General features: G+C 38.9%; 1 protein-coding gene across 1 annotated transcript in view; it reads right to left on the minus strand.

Annotated features, from left to right (window-relative positions):
* The window catches only part of ZNF536 (zinc finger protein 536), a 331,239-nt gene that overhangs the window by 108,966 nt on the left and 205,860 nt on the right, over positions 1 to 16,413 (minus strand). Inside the window, exon 8 of the mRNA XM_059481763.1 lies at positions 5,851 to 7,431. Coding sequence (XP_059337746.1) covers positions 5,851 to 7,431 — 1,581 coding nt within the window. The remainder of the gene's footprint in view (positions 1 to 5,850; positions 7,432 to 16,413) is intronic.

A 16,413-nucleotide genomic window follows, 5' to 3' on the forward strand; every position in this document is an offset into this window, starting at 1 on the left:
ATTACAAAGATGAATTTGGTTATTTATTCCTGAAAGCCTGTAACATAAAATTATAATTGCTGTCAAATTAATTGTTTAAAATTGGCCTCATAATAGGTATTAATCGTACACTTAGTTTTGACTTACAAGAATGTCTAAATTGCTCATGTTTATGAATAGTTATAGGAAATACTATACCTCAGACACAAGAATGTATATTCCTCAACCAAAACACAAACCAGAGCATTGTCTCACTTTGGAAAGACCTGGAAACATCTCTATGCCTCTGCCTAATCCTAAATTATAATTTAAATTTGACCTGGATATGACAAAAACAATAAGAATATATTGTTTGGGAGATGAAACTTAGAGCAAAAATCATACAGCTCTAAGCTTACATCATTATTTTGTCTCTGCAAAGAAAAGAAAAGCCTTTCTGTGCTAGGGATTTGCCTTGGTGCGGCTGGCCACTGATGTCTGAAATCAAGGCACATACCAAGGCCTCCTTTTGCAAACACAATCCCCCTTTCAGATGTGGTGCTAGGAGGGACTGAATGCCTCCAGTCTCTCTGGGAATAGGAGGTACTCAGCACTTAGTTGTATCAGATATTTTAGGGGTTAATTTCCAGAAACATAAATGGAATGGGAATGTCACACCACAGCATGAAGAATGGTAAGAACTAAAAGTTTTCAACAGTAAACAAAATGGTGATACTGAACTTGTCACCTGACCAAGTTCTGATACAACAAAATACAATCAAATTAAATTACATGAAAATAGCAATGAAATTTAAAGTCAAATAAACATAGGACCTGATTCTGCAATCCTTAGTCATGTAAGTAGTGCTACTCATCAGGAATGAGGGATGCAAGACTGGGCCCTTAGCTTCTGCTTAGGAAGTCAATGTTGATTCAGACAGTATCTCTTCTAGCCAAAAATATGCAGCAAAAGGAAAGTAACATAAACAAGGCTAAATGTCAACAGTGTTTGCAGACTTACAGACACCATCCATTTGTTTGTACTGAAATGACTAGCGAACCATTTGGCAAATACAATGCTATTCACAGACCAGCCCTTTTATCCAGCAACACAAACTTCACTGGATCACTGGCATTCCCAGTTAATTAAAAAAAGGAAGCAAGCCATATGAGTTGGGTTTGATATTGCCATGCAAATGGCACTGTGACATCCAGAAGTGTGTCTGAAACCCAGGCGGGGGCCGAGGTGCTGATCTCCTGCTCAGAGGAACAGTTTGTACTCTAAAAGCTGCCCTTGGACCTCCTAACTGAAACTAAGAAACCTCTTCAAAAGCACGATAATGGGGTAAAGAAAAGCCTGCTGTAAAACTTCCATATCATTTCATTCTGCCTTGAAGGAAAAGAATATTCTGGTTACTCCTCCAACTGTAGATCAGGACAAAGCGTTCCTTAAGTGCATTGCATGGTATTGTAAATGGGTAGTGCTACAATTTGCTGCAGTAGGATGACCTTCCATTGCCTCAGTGCTGTCCTAGAGCTTGGATATATCAGGCCTTTTGCTTCTTAATACAGATTTTGTAATTTAAAAGTTCTGCAATAAGGATTCAGGTAAAGCCATCACAAATAATTAAAAATCTTTTTCCGTGTTTCATGTGTTGGTGGTAGTTCTGACGAGGTTAGCATTATGATCTTTTTGGTTTTGACACCTGTGGCAATAAGCAATTTACAATAACTAAATTCACTAGTTAAACATTGGGGTAGAGCACTATAATTATGTGACAATAAAGCTGTAATAATCTGCCACAATTGATCTTCCCCTTGCCCAGCCCTCTTGTCTGCGCTGCAGTTCCACATTTGGAAGGTATTTCAGAAAGTTACAATGCTGAACATTTTAATAATTTTGTGCCATGCTGAAAGCTTTCTGCTGCAAAGGAAACTGAAAGTGCTCAGCCCTTTGCAGGACCAGAACTCCAAAGCTGCTCCCATGTATCAGAGGGGCCCTGCCCTGTTTTCATACAGTGAAAGAAGTGATAATGGGGTGGAGCCTGTGCAGGAGAAAACAGCACTAATTGCAGAGGAAAGCAAGCATGAATGGAAGCAAATTAGATTTAGAGACAAGATGGAACTAATACTTTTGGACATCATTAAGTGTGGATTCAATAGCACTAACCCATTAAGCAGCCAGCTAACGCCCAGGACTATATCTGGCCAGTAGCTATGTAGCCCATCAGCTCTCCTTTGAAAGCCTCAGTACTTCCCAAGTAGCAAATGCAAGTAGGGAAATTCTACCATCTTGGTCACAAAGCAGAGAAATTTAAAGAGGAGGAGAGAGAGAAGGGATAGGGTCTTGTCATAAAGGGCCTTGTGCACAAATCACAAGTAAATTAAGGTATTGGAACAGACGGTAGAACATTACTGTGAGGCAACTACATGTGTGTGGGAAGACAAGCAGAAAAAGAGAAGAGCATAAATGGAAAGGAAAACAGATCTTTCAAAATTTAAATACAAAATAGATCTAGAAACTCCAAGCTTAACTTGTCAAATCAGCAAGGGCTGTGAAAGCAGAGTACACAGATGCTCAAGAAAGCTACCAAGCCATAGACCTTGGGTTTCCCCTCCCCATTGGGCTAGTTGCTGCCAGTCAGCAAGGAAAGACCTGTCCTCTTCTTAGGAATTGAGTGCCAGCAACATTAACAAGATCCACTCCTAGGTAGAATCACCTGAGACTCCAAAACCAAGTATAGTTCAGGAGTAAATCTAAAATTATCTATGCTCTTTTTTCTTTCTGTTCATTCCGCTGTATAAGGAGAAATATTACAAAAATTCGTGATTTTTTTCTCAGTAGCATTTTGACGTGAAAATTTCTTTATTATGCAGTAATTATGGTTCTTTCCTAATTGTGTCTTTCATCTCTGAAGCATGATAGGAGCATAAATGAATTATGTGTACATCATCAGTCTCTCTCATTCTCCATGACAGGGAAACTGAGGGCTGCTTCCACATGTGCAGTGACTTTCTGAAACAACAATGTGAGTTGGTGGCATTCTCCTCTAGAAAAAAAACTGGTTTTGTGCCAAGATTTTTGCTTAAAAACTGACCTACTATCTTAGGGTAAAATCTGCCATCTAAAAATGATCCACATGGATTGCTGAATACCCCAGCTTGTTTTTAGGCAGCCAGAAATTCAACTCAATTAGCATGGCCTGCCAAAGAAGCAATCTCAGCTTACTGAAGCTGAAATATTTTATTTCAATTTTATTTCCTCTGTATTCTGACCATAGAAAGAGCACTATGCCTTGCACTCTGAGTGTGCAAGGACTGTTATCAAATGCATCAGTGTTTTCTCTTGGGATGTCTACAACACACACATCACTGGCTGTAAAAAGAAACACAAATGCATGGAGTCTCCCCAAACACAAAAGGAACATGAGAATTATGCCCTGAAATCAGATGCTGGAGGTGTGTCTCAAGTTTTCTGATCTCCCAGGCAGTGGGAGAGACAAAGAGAACCACGACTTTGGTCATGGGCTTCGTGCAGCAGGAAAGGAAGGAAGGCTAACAAATGAACAGGGTGCTCCTGATTGCTAATCTGCAAGTAATCAGGTGGGATTCCCCACACTAACATGCACAGATGGAGTGTGATTTCACAGTATAAAATGTCACTGAAAAATGAAAACTCCCCCAAAACCACTACTTTCAAGTGGGTGGTGTCCAAGCCAATCAAACAAAAAAAAAGAGCTACTGACATGGGTCTTGTTCATACTCATCCACTTTTCTGTGAGTTGTGGAGAAAAATGAAATAATGTATTTAAATACATCAACCTTTATACTTATGTTCTGCAAACACAATAGAATGACAGAAAAGAATTTTAAAAAGCTATTTTTGGAGGGGGGAGACAGAAGGACTCTTACTGCATTTTTAATAAAAAAAAAAAAGGCTTAAAAAGTAGAACAGAGAAGCTTCTGTTGTTTCTTTTTTTCCTTCATACTTCAAGTCAAATCCATTATCACTGGGCAGAGCTTGTGAAAGGGATATGGTCTTTAAAATCATATAAACTCAAGCTATCATAAAATGTCTGTTGAATTGATTGGAAGATGAAACAAAAAACTAATGGAAGTAACATGACTAACATGACCTCATTTCAATAATAATATTAGAGGGGTTTTTTCTGTTGTTGTTTTAAAAATCTTATGCCTGTGAAAAAGTATAAAGATATTTTGCACAAAGCAGCTAATCTTAGTTTTCTAGGTTTTTTTTCAACTTCTTTGTTTAGACAGTAATTTCTCTGCTGCATTTTTTTTCTTTTTTGTTAATTGATTTTACTCCTCAAATGGAAAAAAAATCCAAGTAGGATTTTACCTGCTGTAAATTAAATCAACTATCAACTCTTTTCAATAATGTAAATGCTGATTTTGAAGAATCTCTAAATATTTCCAACTACCTAAATTGCTTCTTAGTGCACTGAGACACTGAAGTTTTCAAGTAAGGCCACATGGATACTTGGGCAGATATTGGTTAAATGACAGATATGGGCAGATAATGACAATATTGTGAAGTCACAATGCTCTAAGGATACAAGTGAGATAAAATTTGTGTGCAGGTATCAGACTTTTTTATCAGATCAGCTAATACAGATGGAAAATCAGGGAGGGGTGTGGAGAGGGCTTTGAGCATCTACACTGCCAGTAAAATCAGACAAAGCTCCCCCTAACCTTAGGTTAACCAGGGGAGCCACTCTTAAATGCTTTCAGATTGAGGGTTTCATTTTAAATTGTCATGCTTTAAAACTGTTGATAACGTTTTCTTTTCCTTTTCTTTTTTTTTTTTTTTTAATTTGAATGCATTGTATTATGTATGTTCAGCTCTGACAATGAATTTTCTGACTAATTTGCAAGGTTAAGTGAAATGAACATTACTGAAGTTTTTGTGTCCTTTGCTGACTCTGCTTTTTAAAGTGATACTGTTTTCAAAGGATTTACACTCTAAAATCTCTTTCAAACAAACACTATGCTGACAAAATAGGAGCTAAAAAATAAAACCAAAAATCCTCAATCTCATTTGTTTCAAATAGATTTAACTTTCATTCTTGTAGATATGAGGTGTGTGATATGAGGAAGTAAAACTGCAGTTTTGTAAATCAGAGACTAGAAAGGGTAAAATGTGGTTTTATTTGTTTGGAGTGTTGTTATTTTAATTACCTGGAGGCATACTCTTAATCAGGCAAATCACAATTTACACAACTGCTAGTTAGAATAGTGAAAATGGTCAAGGGCAAGTACTGCATGTGTGCCATTGAACCAAACCAGAAAATTATAATTTAAAAAAAAAGAAAAAGGGAAGGAAAGAAATTAAAAGAAAGAAAAAATAAAATCTATTCAACACAGGTAGATACATTCCATGCACTTGGCTTTTGATTTCATTAATGTTGTGGTAACTGAACACACCCCAGTCCAAAGAAAGAAAGGGGGGGAAAAAAGAGAGAAAGCAAGGTTTGCTTGGCAAAGCATCCAGTGTTTTTCATGGGTTTGTATATCAAAATACTGAAAAGTTTGCAAGTTACCATGTATATTTTGTATATTTTTAAAACTTTTTCCTTCTTTGAGAATGCTAAAGCAGTAAGTATCCCCTTCCGATGCCACTAGCACAGATAGTCTATATTGCTGCTACTCTAGTTTAAAAAGCAGGTTCTTTCTAAAATCCTGTTTAAGTATGCATGCAGCACTGCTGATTTCAATGGAGTAGACCACATATAGGACAAGAATTTGGCCCACAGGGTTTAACATTTAAAAAAATGTATTACTAACAAACATGACTAAGTATATTTAAAGAGCAGCTTCATGATTCTGCACAAGTGTTTTCTGAAATGGTCTAAAAGAAGGTCTAAAACTTACCACACAAGTCAGGTCTCTTGATACATCCACTAGTTGCTGTGCTACTTGCAAGTCCATTAAAGGCTGCTAAGCCATCAGAGCTGTAAGCTCTTAGGACTGACAACATGTTCATCTGCTTCTCCAGGACCTGCGGACCCTGAACTTGTTCGGGTTTCATCACTTCTTGTGCAGTTTCGTGTGAGGAGAGAAGATTCTGACTGTGCCACTGCTTTTCTGAAGCTTGTGGCAGTGGTGATACGAGCCCTTGTGTGGGTTGTGAGGTGACTGCACTTTGTATATTGTCACCTCCTTCACTGCTTTCTTTATTTAGGGCAGACAACTGCTTATTCATAATATCTGGTTCTGTGTCAATGTCCTCATCTTCAATGTTTTCTTCCTTGGAAGATTCCATATCCTCAGATGAAGCTATGTCAGAAAGGTCATCAATAGCACTTTTATTTACAGAGTCAGAGAGCAGAATATTTGGGTCATCTTCGGATTGTGTTTTTATTTCAGATTCATTACTGGTGCAAGAATTTTGTGTTCCCGTGCCAATAACACCAGGATAAACACCGAACTGCTTATAGAAGTCTGTTGTAAAATTACAAAAAGTGGATTCCATGTGGCTGGGCCAGGCAGCGCTCTTTTGCTCTCCCAGGGTCTCTTTATTTTGTCCTTGGGTCATTTTCTCAGAAGCTGTGTCCAGCTGGCTCAGCATGTTTGAAACTCCTGCCTCCTTGCCGGACTGCATGGAGGAGGGGAGCAAGCTCACTTTGTTCACCGAGGCCGAAACCTCTCTAGACTGCTCTTTGCTGTTGCCTATGATGTTGTCTTTACGTTTGGCCTTGCCCAAGTGATTGGCTTGGAGGTGCAGAGCCATCAGCTCCATGGATGAAGTTGTAAAGGAGCAAAATAAGCAGCCATGCCAGGCAATGTTGTCCTGCACAGTGACAGAGGAGCCTGGCAGGGAGGCTGCATCGGGCCTTACCGACAAGTCCAGAGGTTCGTACTGCGACTTTTCTGATTTCCGCTGTGAGGACTTGCTATTTATCTTCTCCTCACCACCATCTGAGCCCAGAGCTTTTGCTGAAAGTGGATCTGAGAGAGCTTTATCCTTCATTTCTTTTTCTTTCTTCAAAGAACTTAGGACAAAGCTGTCCATGAAAGCTTGCAAAGACCCTTGGAAGTTCACACCATTCCCGACCATGTTCTGGTAAGCACGGCCAAGTTCAGAGAAGTGTGTTCCTTTGGAAGATATGTCTGAACCCTTCATATTTTCTGAAGACCCTTCAGATGACATGCCAACTGCTTGTCCTTGCTGATCTCCAGAAGACAGCATTCCTGATGTCCACTGCTGCGACACCATGCCACTTCGGAAGTCGATGCCAGGAAGTCCCTTGAAGGCTCCTCTCAGGATGTCTGGCCTGATGAACACAGAACTCTTACTGGGTGTCTCCTCCTTGTGCTCCTGGCTTGCACTCTGCCCAGAGAGAGGCCCTGCTCCGTTCTGCCGCTCCCGATGGTGCCGCTCCAGGTGGTATTTGAGGGATGCAGACTGAGTACCAGCATAGTCACAATGTGGACACTTGTAAGGCTTCTCACCTACAGGTGTGGACAAAGAGGAAAATGTAAAGAGAGTTAACTGTGCTTTGGGCTATGGATGAGTGGAGAAATTAAAAAATCAGCATTAGCTGCTTACAAACAACATGATCTTGGTACTAATAATTCATTTCTTAAAAGAAAACACCTTTAATCGAAGACTAATTCCTTACTGAGTATTTCTACAATGGGTTTCTAGAATGTGGGGCTATTCAGGAATGACATGGTATCTACACACAATTAGCCATCCTTTTCTTAATCTAACATGTAGAAAACTGTTGTAGAATTAAAAGCTATGATTATGAAAATGAAGCATAACAATTTCAACCACAGTAATCATTAAAAGTACAAGTTTAAAAAAAAGGGAGACAAAGAATGTAACAAATGGATGGTTGCAATATTTTGTGTATACAATTGCTCTAAAATTTGTTTAAATTATACACATGGAAACCATTTTTAAACCTAAAAATTTTATGGCACTGTTATGCAAGACTGAAATGAATGATTTAAGTCTTGCTCTGCAGTAAATCATGGATATAATTAGCAAATGGCATACTGCACAAGTAATTTATCATTATTTGGAGGGCACCATTCCAGAAGGATTCAAAGATCTGCAGACCTACTGCATTGTTTCTAAATAAAGAACTATAAATACAGATTCTATAAAATATTAATTTCATTACACTACATAATGATTGCAGCATATAAGAACATATAGTTAAAATAAAAAGTAGTCTGTAAAAAGAAATTGAGTAATAAAAAGTACAAAATATATTTTGTTTCTGTATTTGAAATTAGTATTATCTACTGGTTTTTGCAGTCCTTTAATTTTGTACTAATGACAATTCTAAGGCTCAAGTAGTAAAATGCATAATTTACCTACCATAAGCGCTTTTCTAGGTTTGGCTTGAATAGAGTTTTAAAACATATAAGATGATTTCCATGAATTAAGTAAATATTTGAAGCCCACACTAAACTTTTATTGTTCTTCCTATACTTTCAAAGAGGCAGAAGATTTTACACATATAATAAATATTCACATATAGTCATAAAGACATATCTGAAAAGAATGTACATTTAAGCAAAGGTATCTCTAAGTTTTTGCAGAGCATTGGTAGCAATGCAGAATTCTTTTCAAAGAAAAAGTATGGAAATCCTCTCTAAAAGTGACAGAAATCTGAAACACCTGCAAGCTGTCAATACTGGCAATTCTTTCTATGAGGGAGCTCTGCAAGAAGAAGAAACTGTTTTTTCTAGGTAGCTTTTTTTCCTAAGTGATACAAAAGACAAAAGCAAGCCTCTCCAAATGGTATAATGGAAACATTTGTTTTGAAAACTTCCTCCACAGTAAAAATGCTGTATAATATTATGTAGATCACCAAACCAGCTGGAAAGTTATCCGATTTCAAATAACCTCAAAATCTGCTAAAAACAAAATTTAAAAGCTTTCAAACTTCTGTTATTTAAGCTAGAGGCTCAACTGAAGGGCTGGTAAATACTTGGGGAGCTGCTCCTCTCAGTGATGGCAGGAATTTACTGATGAGAGGGGAGCCCAGAACATTGCCATGGCCACAGAGGGCTGCACGAGAGCTCAGTGACAGGAACAGGGGCTGGATCCCTGCTGCAGTCCATCAGGCCTGAAGCACCTTACCAGCAGTGGAAATTCTAAATCCATCATGTAATCCTAAAGCTAAAAGGTGAGACATGAGAGCCTGATATCAAACCACATCAATTGACCTCTTTAGAGGAGAAAAGCACAGAACCTCAAACAAGCGGTGTAGTAATTAGCATGGTTTATATTTTAGGCCTTGGTCCACACAGCTTAACAGAAGAAATCAGATTTAAACATTTCAATGGAATTTCTGAGTCTTTCGCAATCTCCCAATTAAGCTCTGGTGCTTCACTGACAAGGAGCAGGGGCTGTGTTTAGTGGGAGTTGTGCAAAAACAAACAGCTCCTACTGAGCCTCAAGCCTGAGACAGAACACGTCTGACTGGGCCTCCCTGGTCCCAGGTGGGCACCTGAGCTTGCACACACCCATCTCAGGCCTTTGAGGGGGGGATAGGAGCACACAGGACACTGGCTGGCTGGCTGTTTGCATTTCTGCAGGGCTGTTTGGGAGTGTGCAAACTCTGACACTGTGCTGCCAGTCAGAACAGGGCCAGACAGTGATGCTGGGTTCACACCATCACTGTAGTTTTTTTGGAGCTGCTTTCAGTTCTGATGTTTGTCCCACCAGTTTCTGTCAGCAGGCACTAGTGACTTCTGACACAACTCAAGTACTTCACGTGCTGCCTAAGACATAATGAGACTGGTGAAAAACAAGTGCCAGACTCTATAGGGTTAAATGTTCTCACTTTTGAATTTTCACTCCTCTTAATTGAAAAGCCCTTCCTCAGCATCCCCTATGCCTTTACGGAAATCTTTAACACAATTATATTGAGCACTTCCTTTTATTCTGACGCTAGTTCAGTGTGTTTGCATTGCACATCAAGTGGCACCATCAGAAAGTGTGTCCCAGCACTGCAGGCACTACATGCTGGAGAACTATTGCAGGGAGAGGGAGAAATTTGTAATATAGTCTGTAGTAATGTTGCTAAAAACATGCAGAAACTGCTTAAAGCAGTATGCATATGTAAGAATGGGTACAAGTTAAAGAATGTTAACTGGAGAAAATGCTAGTTCTGTTTTGTACTTCTAAAAGTACCTTCAGTCTAAAGCCCTGGGCACAGCATACTCTTATTCCGAATTGCTAAGCCTTGAAGGCATTCCATTTTCTGCTCTAAGGCCTCTCCACAGAGCAAGCTTCCTTTCAGCAGAGGAGATCTGCACACAGCTCACCACCAGTGCCATGAGCACTGGACTGAAAGAGGACACTGACTGAGACAGTGTGATAAAAAGTTCAAATCTCCCCCAGCCTTGGTGTGCTGCCTCTGTGGTGCTCCCACCCCTCACATGGCTAGAAATGAGATCTAAAGCTGAAGGTCTGAAATGGAACTCAACGTGAAGCAACACACTGTGCCACCTTTGCAATGCAGGACTGGCCAAACAGCATTGTTCAAAGGGAGCTGTTCAAAACCTCGCTGCTCTCTGCCAGATCCAAGCACTGGCACCGGTTAGTTTATTTCAAAGCAGTCTTAAATGCTGCTATTTCAAGGGCAGGCACTGGGAGAAGGGAGTAGGATGGAGTCAATCATCTTTGAATCTTTTTAATTTAGTCTGTCAGTATTTCCTAAATTCAGTAATTGTGCAGTTATTTAGATGCTACTTCATCCATTCAAATTAATAACCAGCTACACCCTGTGTAAGACCCTGCACAAATGACAAAACAGAGTTATAAGCTGCTGTGGGAAAAATCCCAGTCTAACCTCAAACCAAGTCAGTTCCAATGGAAAATCCAAAGGACCACTAATTTTCAGGATTCTATCAGCAGATGTAGTAGTACATGTCCAAAGAACACTGCAGGGGACAAGGGAGGTATGCTATGATTCTTTTTAGGAGACAACCTGTTTGTGTCTCATACTTTGAGGAAAGGTTTCAGAGAATTCATCCTAGTGTAATGACTACCCTGCTATTATTGCCAAGAGCAGTGTCTGGATGAGTTATTTAACACTTAATATCAGTTCACATAAATTAATGTTGCCATGCAGGAGCGAGGGAACATGACTTTTTCAAAATAATCTTCTGCATTTCATATCCAAGAGTCGTTTTTCATTGTTCACAAAGGCAATGGCCACCCTGAATTTGCTAATTCTCTCGCCCTGTTTGCATGTCTGCAAAATTTTTCACAATGGAGGAGGGTGAAAGAATATTCCAGCATGTCCTGCTAACAAAATCACAAAAATCTTATAGGGAGTGCCTTATCTGGGCAGCACAATCACAGTTCTGATCTACCTACTGTTCTGGTTTACAAGACACAAGATATCTCAGATGAACTCTTTTATATCAGGATAAAGTAAAACAATAAAAATTCAATGCTGCTTGTAAAATCTGCACCAAATCTTGGTAGATAAGTGGAAACAGACACGTTGCCCAGTAGAAGCAGGTCTATTTGCATTGCAGGTTTAAAACCACCCAGCTGTATGACCCATGCAGGAGATCCCCAGCCCTGCTCAGAGCACAATCTGACCCTACTGGTCAGGGGAACCATCTGCCATGGGCTCTGCAAGGAGACCACAGCCAGATTATAACTAGATTTACAGATTTTAAAGCCAGAAGGGACAATTATGATCATCTAGTCTTATCTGTTCTACAACACAAGCCAAAGATCCTCATACGACAATTCCAGCATCAGAGTGTAAATACATTTTGAAACAAAACTAACTTGCTTTAGTTTAAACAAATTATGTTTCAACAATGGCAGTGAATAAGACTCCAACATGTCCCTAGGTAAACTGTTTGACTGATTAAGTATTTTTACTGCTCAAAATGTGTGCCTTATTTCTAGCTTGAATTTTTCCAGTATTTGCTTCCTCCTACTGAACATTGCTACCTTTCCCTCTGTTAGATTGAACAGATTTTTTAAAATTAAAAAGTCTATTTCCTGAGGAAGGTATTTGCAGACAGCAAAACAATCACTTCTTCACCTTCTCTCATCCTTGAGTGGAACATCCTTCCCAATTTTTCAGTGTCCTTTTAAATTATGGGTACCCACTAAAGCTTTGATGAAATTTCAACTTGATAGCAATTTTATGCAGTCCAAGACTGTGTTTACATCCATAGATTTAGCAATCAACTAACAGCTCATATTCTGATGCTTCTCTACCACAGTCCCAGGCCCAGTTCATCACCGCCTGTAGTATTTTTTCCTTTACATGTTGCTGATTTAAAATTCATATTGTTGAAAAGAGCCCACTTGACTAAGTGACTAATCAGTGCCTCCCCATGATTTTTAGCATCTTACCATTTTTGTGCCATTGGTAAATTTTATCAACAGTGATTTTTATATAGTCTTCCAAATAATGACAAAATACCAAATAGATGGAGCTGAAAGTGCTGCTGTGGAACTGAGAGTTTATGTGCCATTTCATCTCTGTATATTGATTTGGAGGGGATTTTTTTTTTTTTTTTTTTGGTTGATTTTTTTTGTTGGTATTGGGTTCTTGCTGGGGGGTTTTCACATAGAACAGGCTACTTTTATGAGAAGGGACTTGATAAAACTTTCTTTTATGAAATAAAATTGAAATAAATATGCTACCAATTTTCAATTAGCTAACCACTTCATTCTGTAATTTTATCCCAAGCTTTTCTCAGGGTGGTTCTAATTTCAAGGTCTTAATATTTTTTTTTTTGGGAAATACAAAGAATAGCCCAAGCTGTTTTACCACTAAAGTGCTCTGGGTCTTGGTCTGTGTTCCAAGGCAGTTTTTGGGCATTTTTTTCAATGAACTTAAATGATTTGGAGAGCTCTTCAGTCAGGGTTTTAAAGATTTTATCTAAAGTTATCCAGTCTAATTCATTCTAAAAAAATATTAAAATGCAGTGGGATACAGCATAACAGCCTCATTACTTAATGGGAGCATAACTGTGTAGTTGGAAAATGCTCATGAAAACCATCATGCTTCTTTCTGAAAACAGAGCAGAAGAGTTTTTAGTCTTTTATACTATGGTTTATAATTTCTTATCCAGTCTTGTCCAGTATTAGCAAGATATCAATTGTTGGGCGTGCCAGATCCACAGAATTTTACTCCATTTTCCATAACCCCCATAGACGCATACATGTTTTTATTATTGCTTTTAGTTTCCCTTATCAAATTTCTTTACTTCTATTTATTTAAGCTTAGTGTTGTGAGCTTCTTTATTAATTTTTCATCTTTAACATAGAGCTTCTTAACAATCTGCCCTGCACCCCACACTCCCTTTCCCCACTGAATGCTCCCCTCTCCCTTTTAAATAAGATTTTATGATTTGTCTGTGGATTGTGCCCTTCTGCTCCTCATGGTGCTGCTGCTCAGTACAGTGACAGCTCTGCGCCAGGGCAAGAACCCCAAACACTTGGAGTCCCATCTGCAGTGGGGCTGTGACAGTCACTTGGGGACAATGGGAGTTGCAATTCGACCCCACGCATTTCTTGACAGGCTACAGTTTGCTTTCATGCAAAGCAAATGAAATCAAACATCTTCTAATTCCAGAGAATACTGCTTAATGAAAATATTGAAAACATTTTCCAGCATTTTTTATTTTACCATTGAAACAGTTATTGATAACCTATTTTATCCATTGTGCAGTAGATATTTTAGAAATGAATTGCTGTATGGTTTAATTAGTTCATTATTATGCCTATTCTTACACAGTAATTTCTTTTATCATTCTAATCATTCACTTCACACTTTTTAAACCAAATGGAATATCAAAGGTTCTGTAGGATTATTTTTGGATCCTGCACATGTTTCACCACACAATTAATCTGTTTGTCAGAAATATTAGTTAACTTCTTCACTTTACTACTTTCCTTTACTAGTCATTTTTCTCTATTTTATAAGATGAAGCTACCTGTAAAAGGACAGAATTTTGATGATTTTTGCTCATTTATTAAATATTTTTCATTTGTCCACTCACCATCACTATAAAATATTTTAATTTTTATAAACTTTTATAATTGAGTATTTTTCTTTATTTATATCTCATCTGCAATATTTATTTAGTCTTTTTACATGTCTTTACTTAGTTAAAATGCAGAGAGATAAATATGGCTGTTACTTTGCAGGGAAGATTCAGTACATTAATATAAACTGTACGCAATTCCCCCAAAGCATATATATACGTTGTAAACCTGAAGACTTTTTACACAGCTGCTTATTGCTAAACAGTGCCTTGTCCAGAAGGGGACAATCTGTGTCTCTAATTGCTGTCACTGAAGCTGAGATTCATTATGTGACTTTCCCATTAAAATGTGAGCATTAATTTGTATAATGAAATATCACCCACTGCAGTGTTCATTAGCCATGCCCTACTGTATACTGCACATTGTTAGCTACCTAGAAACTGTAGTTAATTTCACTAATGGATATTTCCCTACTTAGTGTTTGGTAGGAAATTTACACTGTAACATTACCTCTTAAACTTTTAAGGAAATTTAAATTCAATCAATTATTTTCAACAAAAGTTTGGGATGTCATTAAGACAGGAGAAAAGGCATGCTGTACAATGTTAAGGATGGGAAATCTGGAGGAATCTAGAGAAATGAAAAGTCCTTTTAGTTCATCTTAGAAATGTAAGAATAAAGGATGTTCAATACCAAAATTGTCTCCTCTTGGAGCACACATACCCATTTTCCTTAATTATTCATATTGCTCATCCCACTACAAGCGCCTTCAGAGAATGGCAACAGGCAGTCTTTTTTTAGGAAGGAAATGTGAATTGAATTCATTTAAAACAGCACCATTTTTACTGTATTTCATCAGTTCATCTAAGCATGGTTTAAAATTGGCTAGTCACATTTCCAAGGGAAAATGCAGTAACACTGTAAATGCATATAATACATCTAATATATGCTAGATGTGTGTCACACGTATCGTAACAGACTCTCAGTCAATGGATGCAGCCCTGCCAAGCTTTTTCTTCCTATTCATCTCTTTCTTAGGTTCCTTCTGTTTAGCACAATCCAAACCATCTTTCCTTTGCTCATGCACATTATCCTTATTTCTTTACTCAAGGGATTTAATTTTGTCTGTCATACTGGGAATATACCTGAGCATTTAATGACAGCACAAACCCAAACTGGTCTATGCCTGCAGTGGCTTCTGAGGGCTAATGCAAGGAGCAAGGAGGTGTTGGAGCCAATCTGAAACCAGCTCCTACATAATGTGTCCCCTATTAAAGGCAGCACATGAGGAATTTTAATGTCTCACACTTAACTGTTCCTGCACAGCCCAAAGGTCAAGGCAGGCAATGTAAACCCCACACCACTTACTGTGTTTCAGGAGGGCTGGAAGTGCTCAGGAACATAAAGCTGAGCTGAATGCTCAGCTCCTTGAATGAAGGGACCTTAAGTTGCTGCCTCCAGTGGGGCAAAATGACAGCTCTAGAAGCACCTGCACATGGCATAATTTAGGTCTGAGATACTCAGATGGTTTTATTTTTCACAAAATCTGAGCATCTCTGAGATTTTTGTGTTGTAACCTTCTCAGCTGTATGAGAAGCTGGTATGTGTTTTATATCAAGGAGGCTGGCTCCCAAAGTGACCAGGCACTGCTGTGCACAGCCACACTGTGCTCCTGTCCCTGCCTCTCCTCCCAGAGGGTTTGTGTGAGCTGGGAGGGCAGCACAGCCCATCTCTGGCACTGCTCAGCATCCAGAACTCATCTAAGAGGGCATGAAGAGCTCTGTCTGTCCTCTCTAAGACCCAAGGCTCACAAGTATTTTGGCCTGAAAATCCTCCCTCTCCCCATTCAGGGCTCTCCCAGGGAATTGTCTCACCCATTAACTGTTTTTAGAGCAAGAAAGAGGAGAAAATGTTTTCACATAATTATGCCCTTTTCCTCTTACCTCATGGGAGCAATCAGAAATCATAACTTACTATCTTCCCCTTAAAGCTCTTCCTGCCTGAACATCACTGAGCTAGATAAGAAAAATCCTCTACATTTGTGTTGGGACAAAACTGAGTATGCTAAATAAAACTTTGATTTGTGTTTTTTTCACCTTATTATGTGATAGCAAACTACACAGAAACCAGGGCTCAGTTTGGAGTAGGTTGCAAGCATGAAACATCCAACAGAAAAAAAGAAGCAACCCAAGCCACTGCCTAATTCTTCAAAAACAGAGCACAGCTTCCTCCTCTTGTGCAAGTTTAAGGTGCTTTTGCAGCTTTTTTGGGCCAATTGCCACAGAAGCACCTCCTGGCTGGATCAGGCTTTGGGTCTGCTCTTGGCATGAGCACCAAACCCAGGCAGTCGTGTGCCTCCAAACACACAGATGTTCGAAGGAACCCGACTTGTGCCGAGCTGCTTGAGCTCATCTCTAACAAACAGGTGCTGTGAGAACAAG

This window comes from Ammospiza nelsoni, chromosome 13, assembly GCF_027579445.1.
Source record: "Ammospiza nelsoni isolate bAmmNel1 chromosome 13, bAmmNel1.pri, whole genome shotgun sequence".
Lineage (NCBI taxonomy): Eukaryota > Metazoa > Chordata > Aves > Passeriformes > Passerellidae > Ammospiza > Ammospiza nelsoni.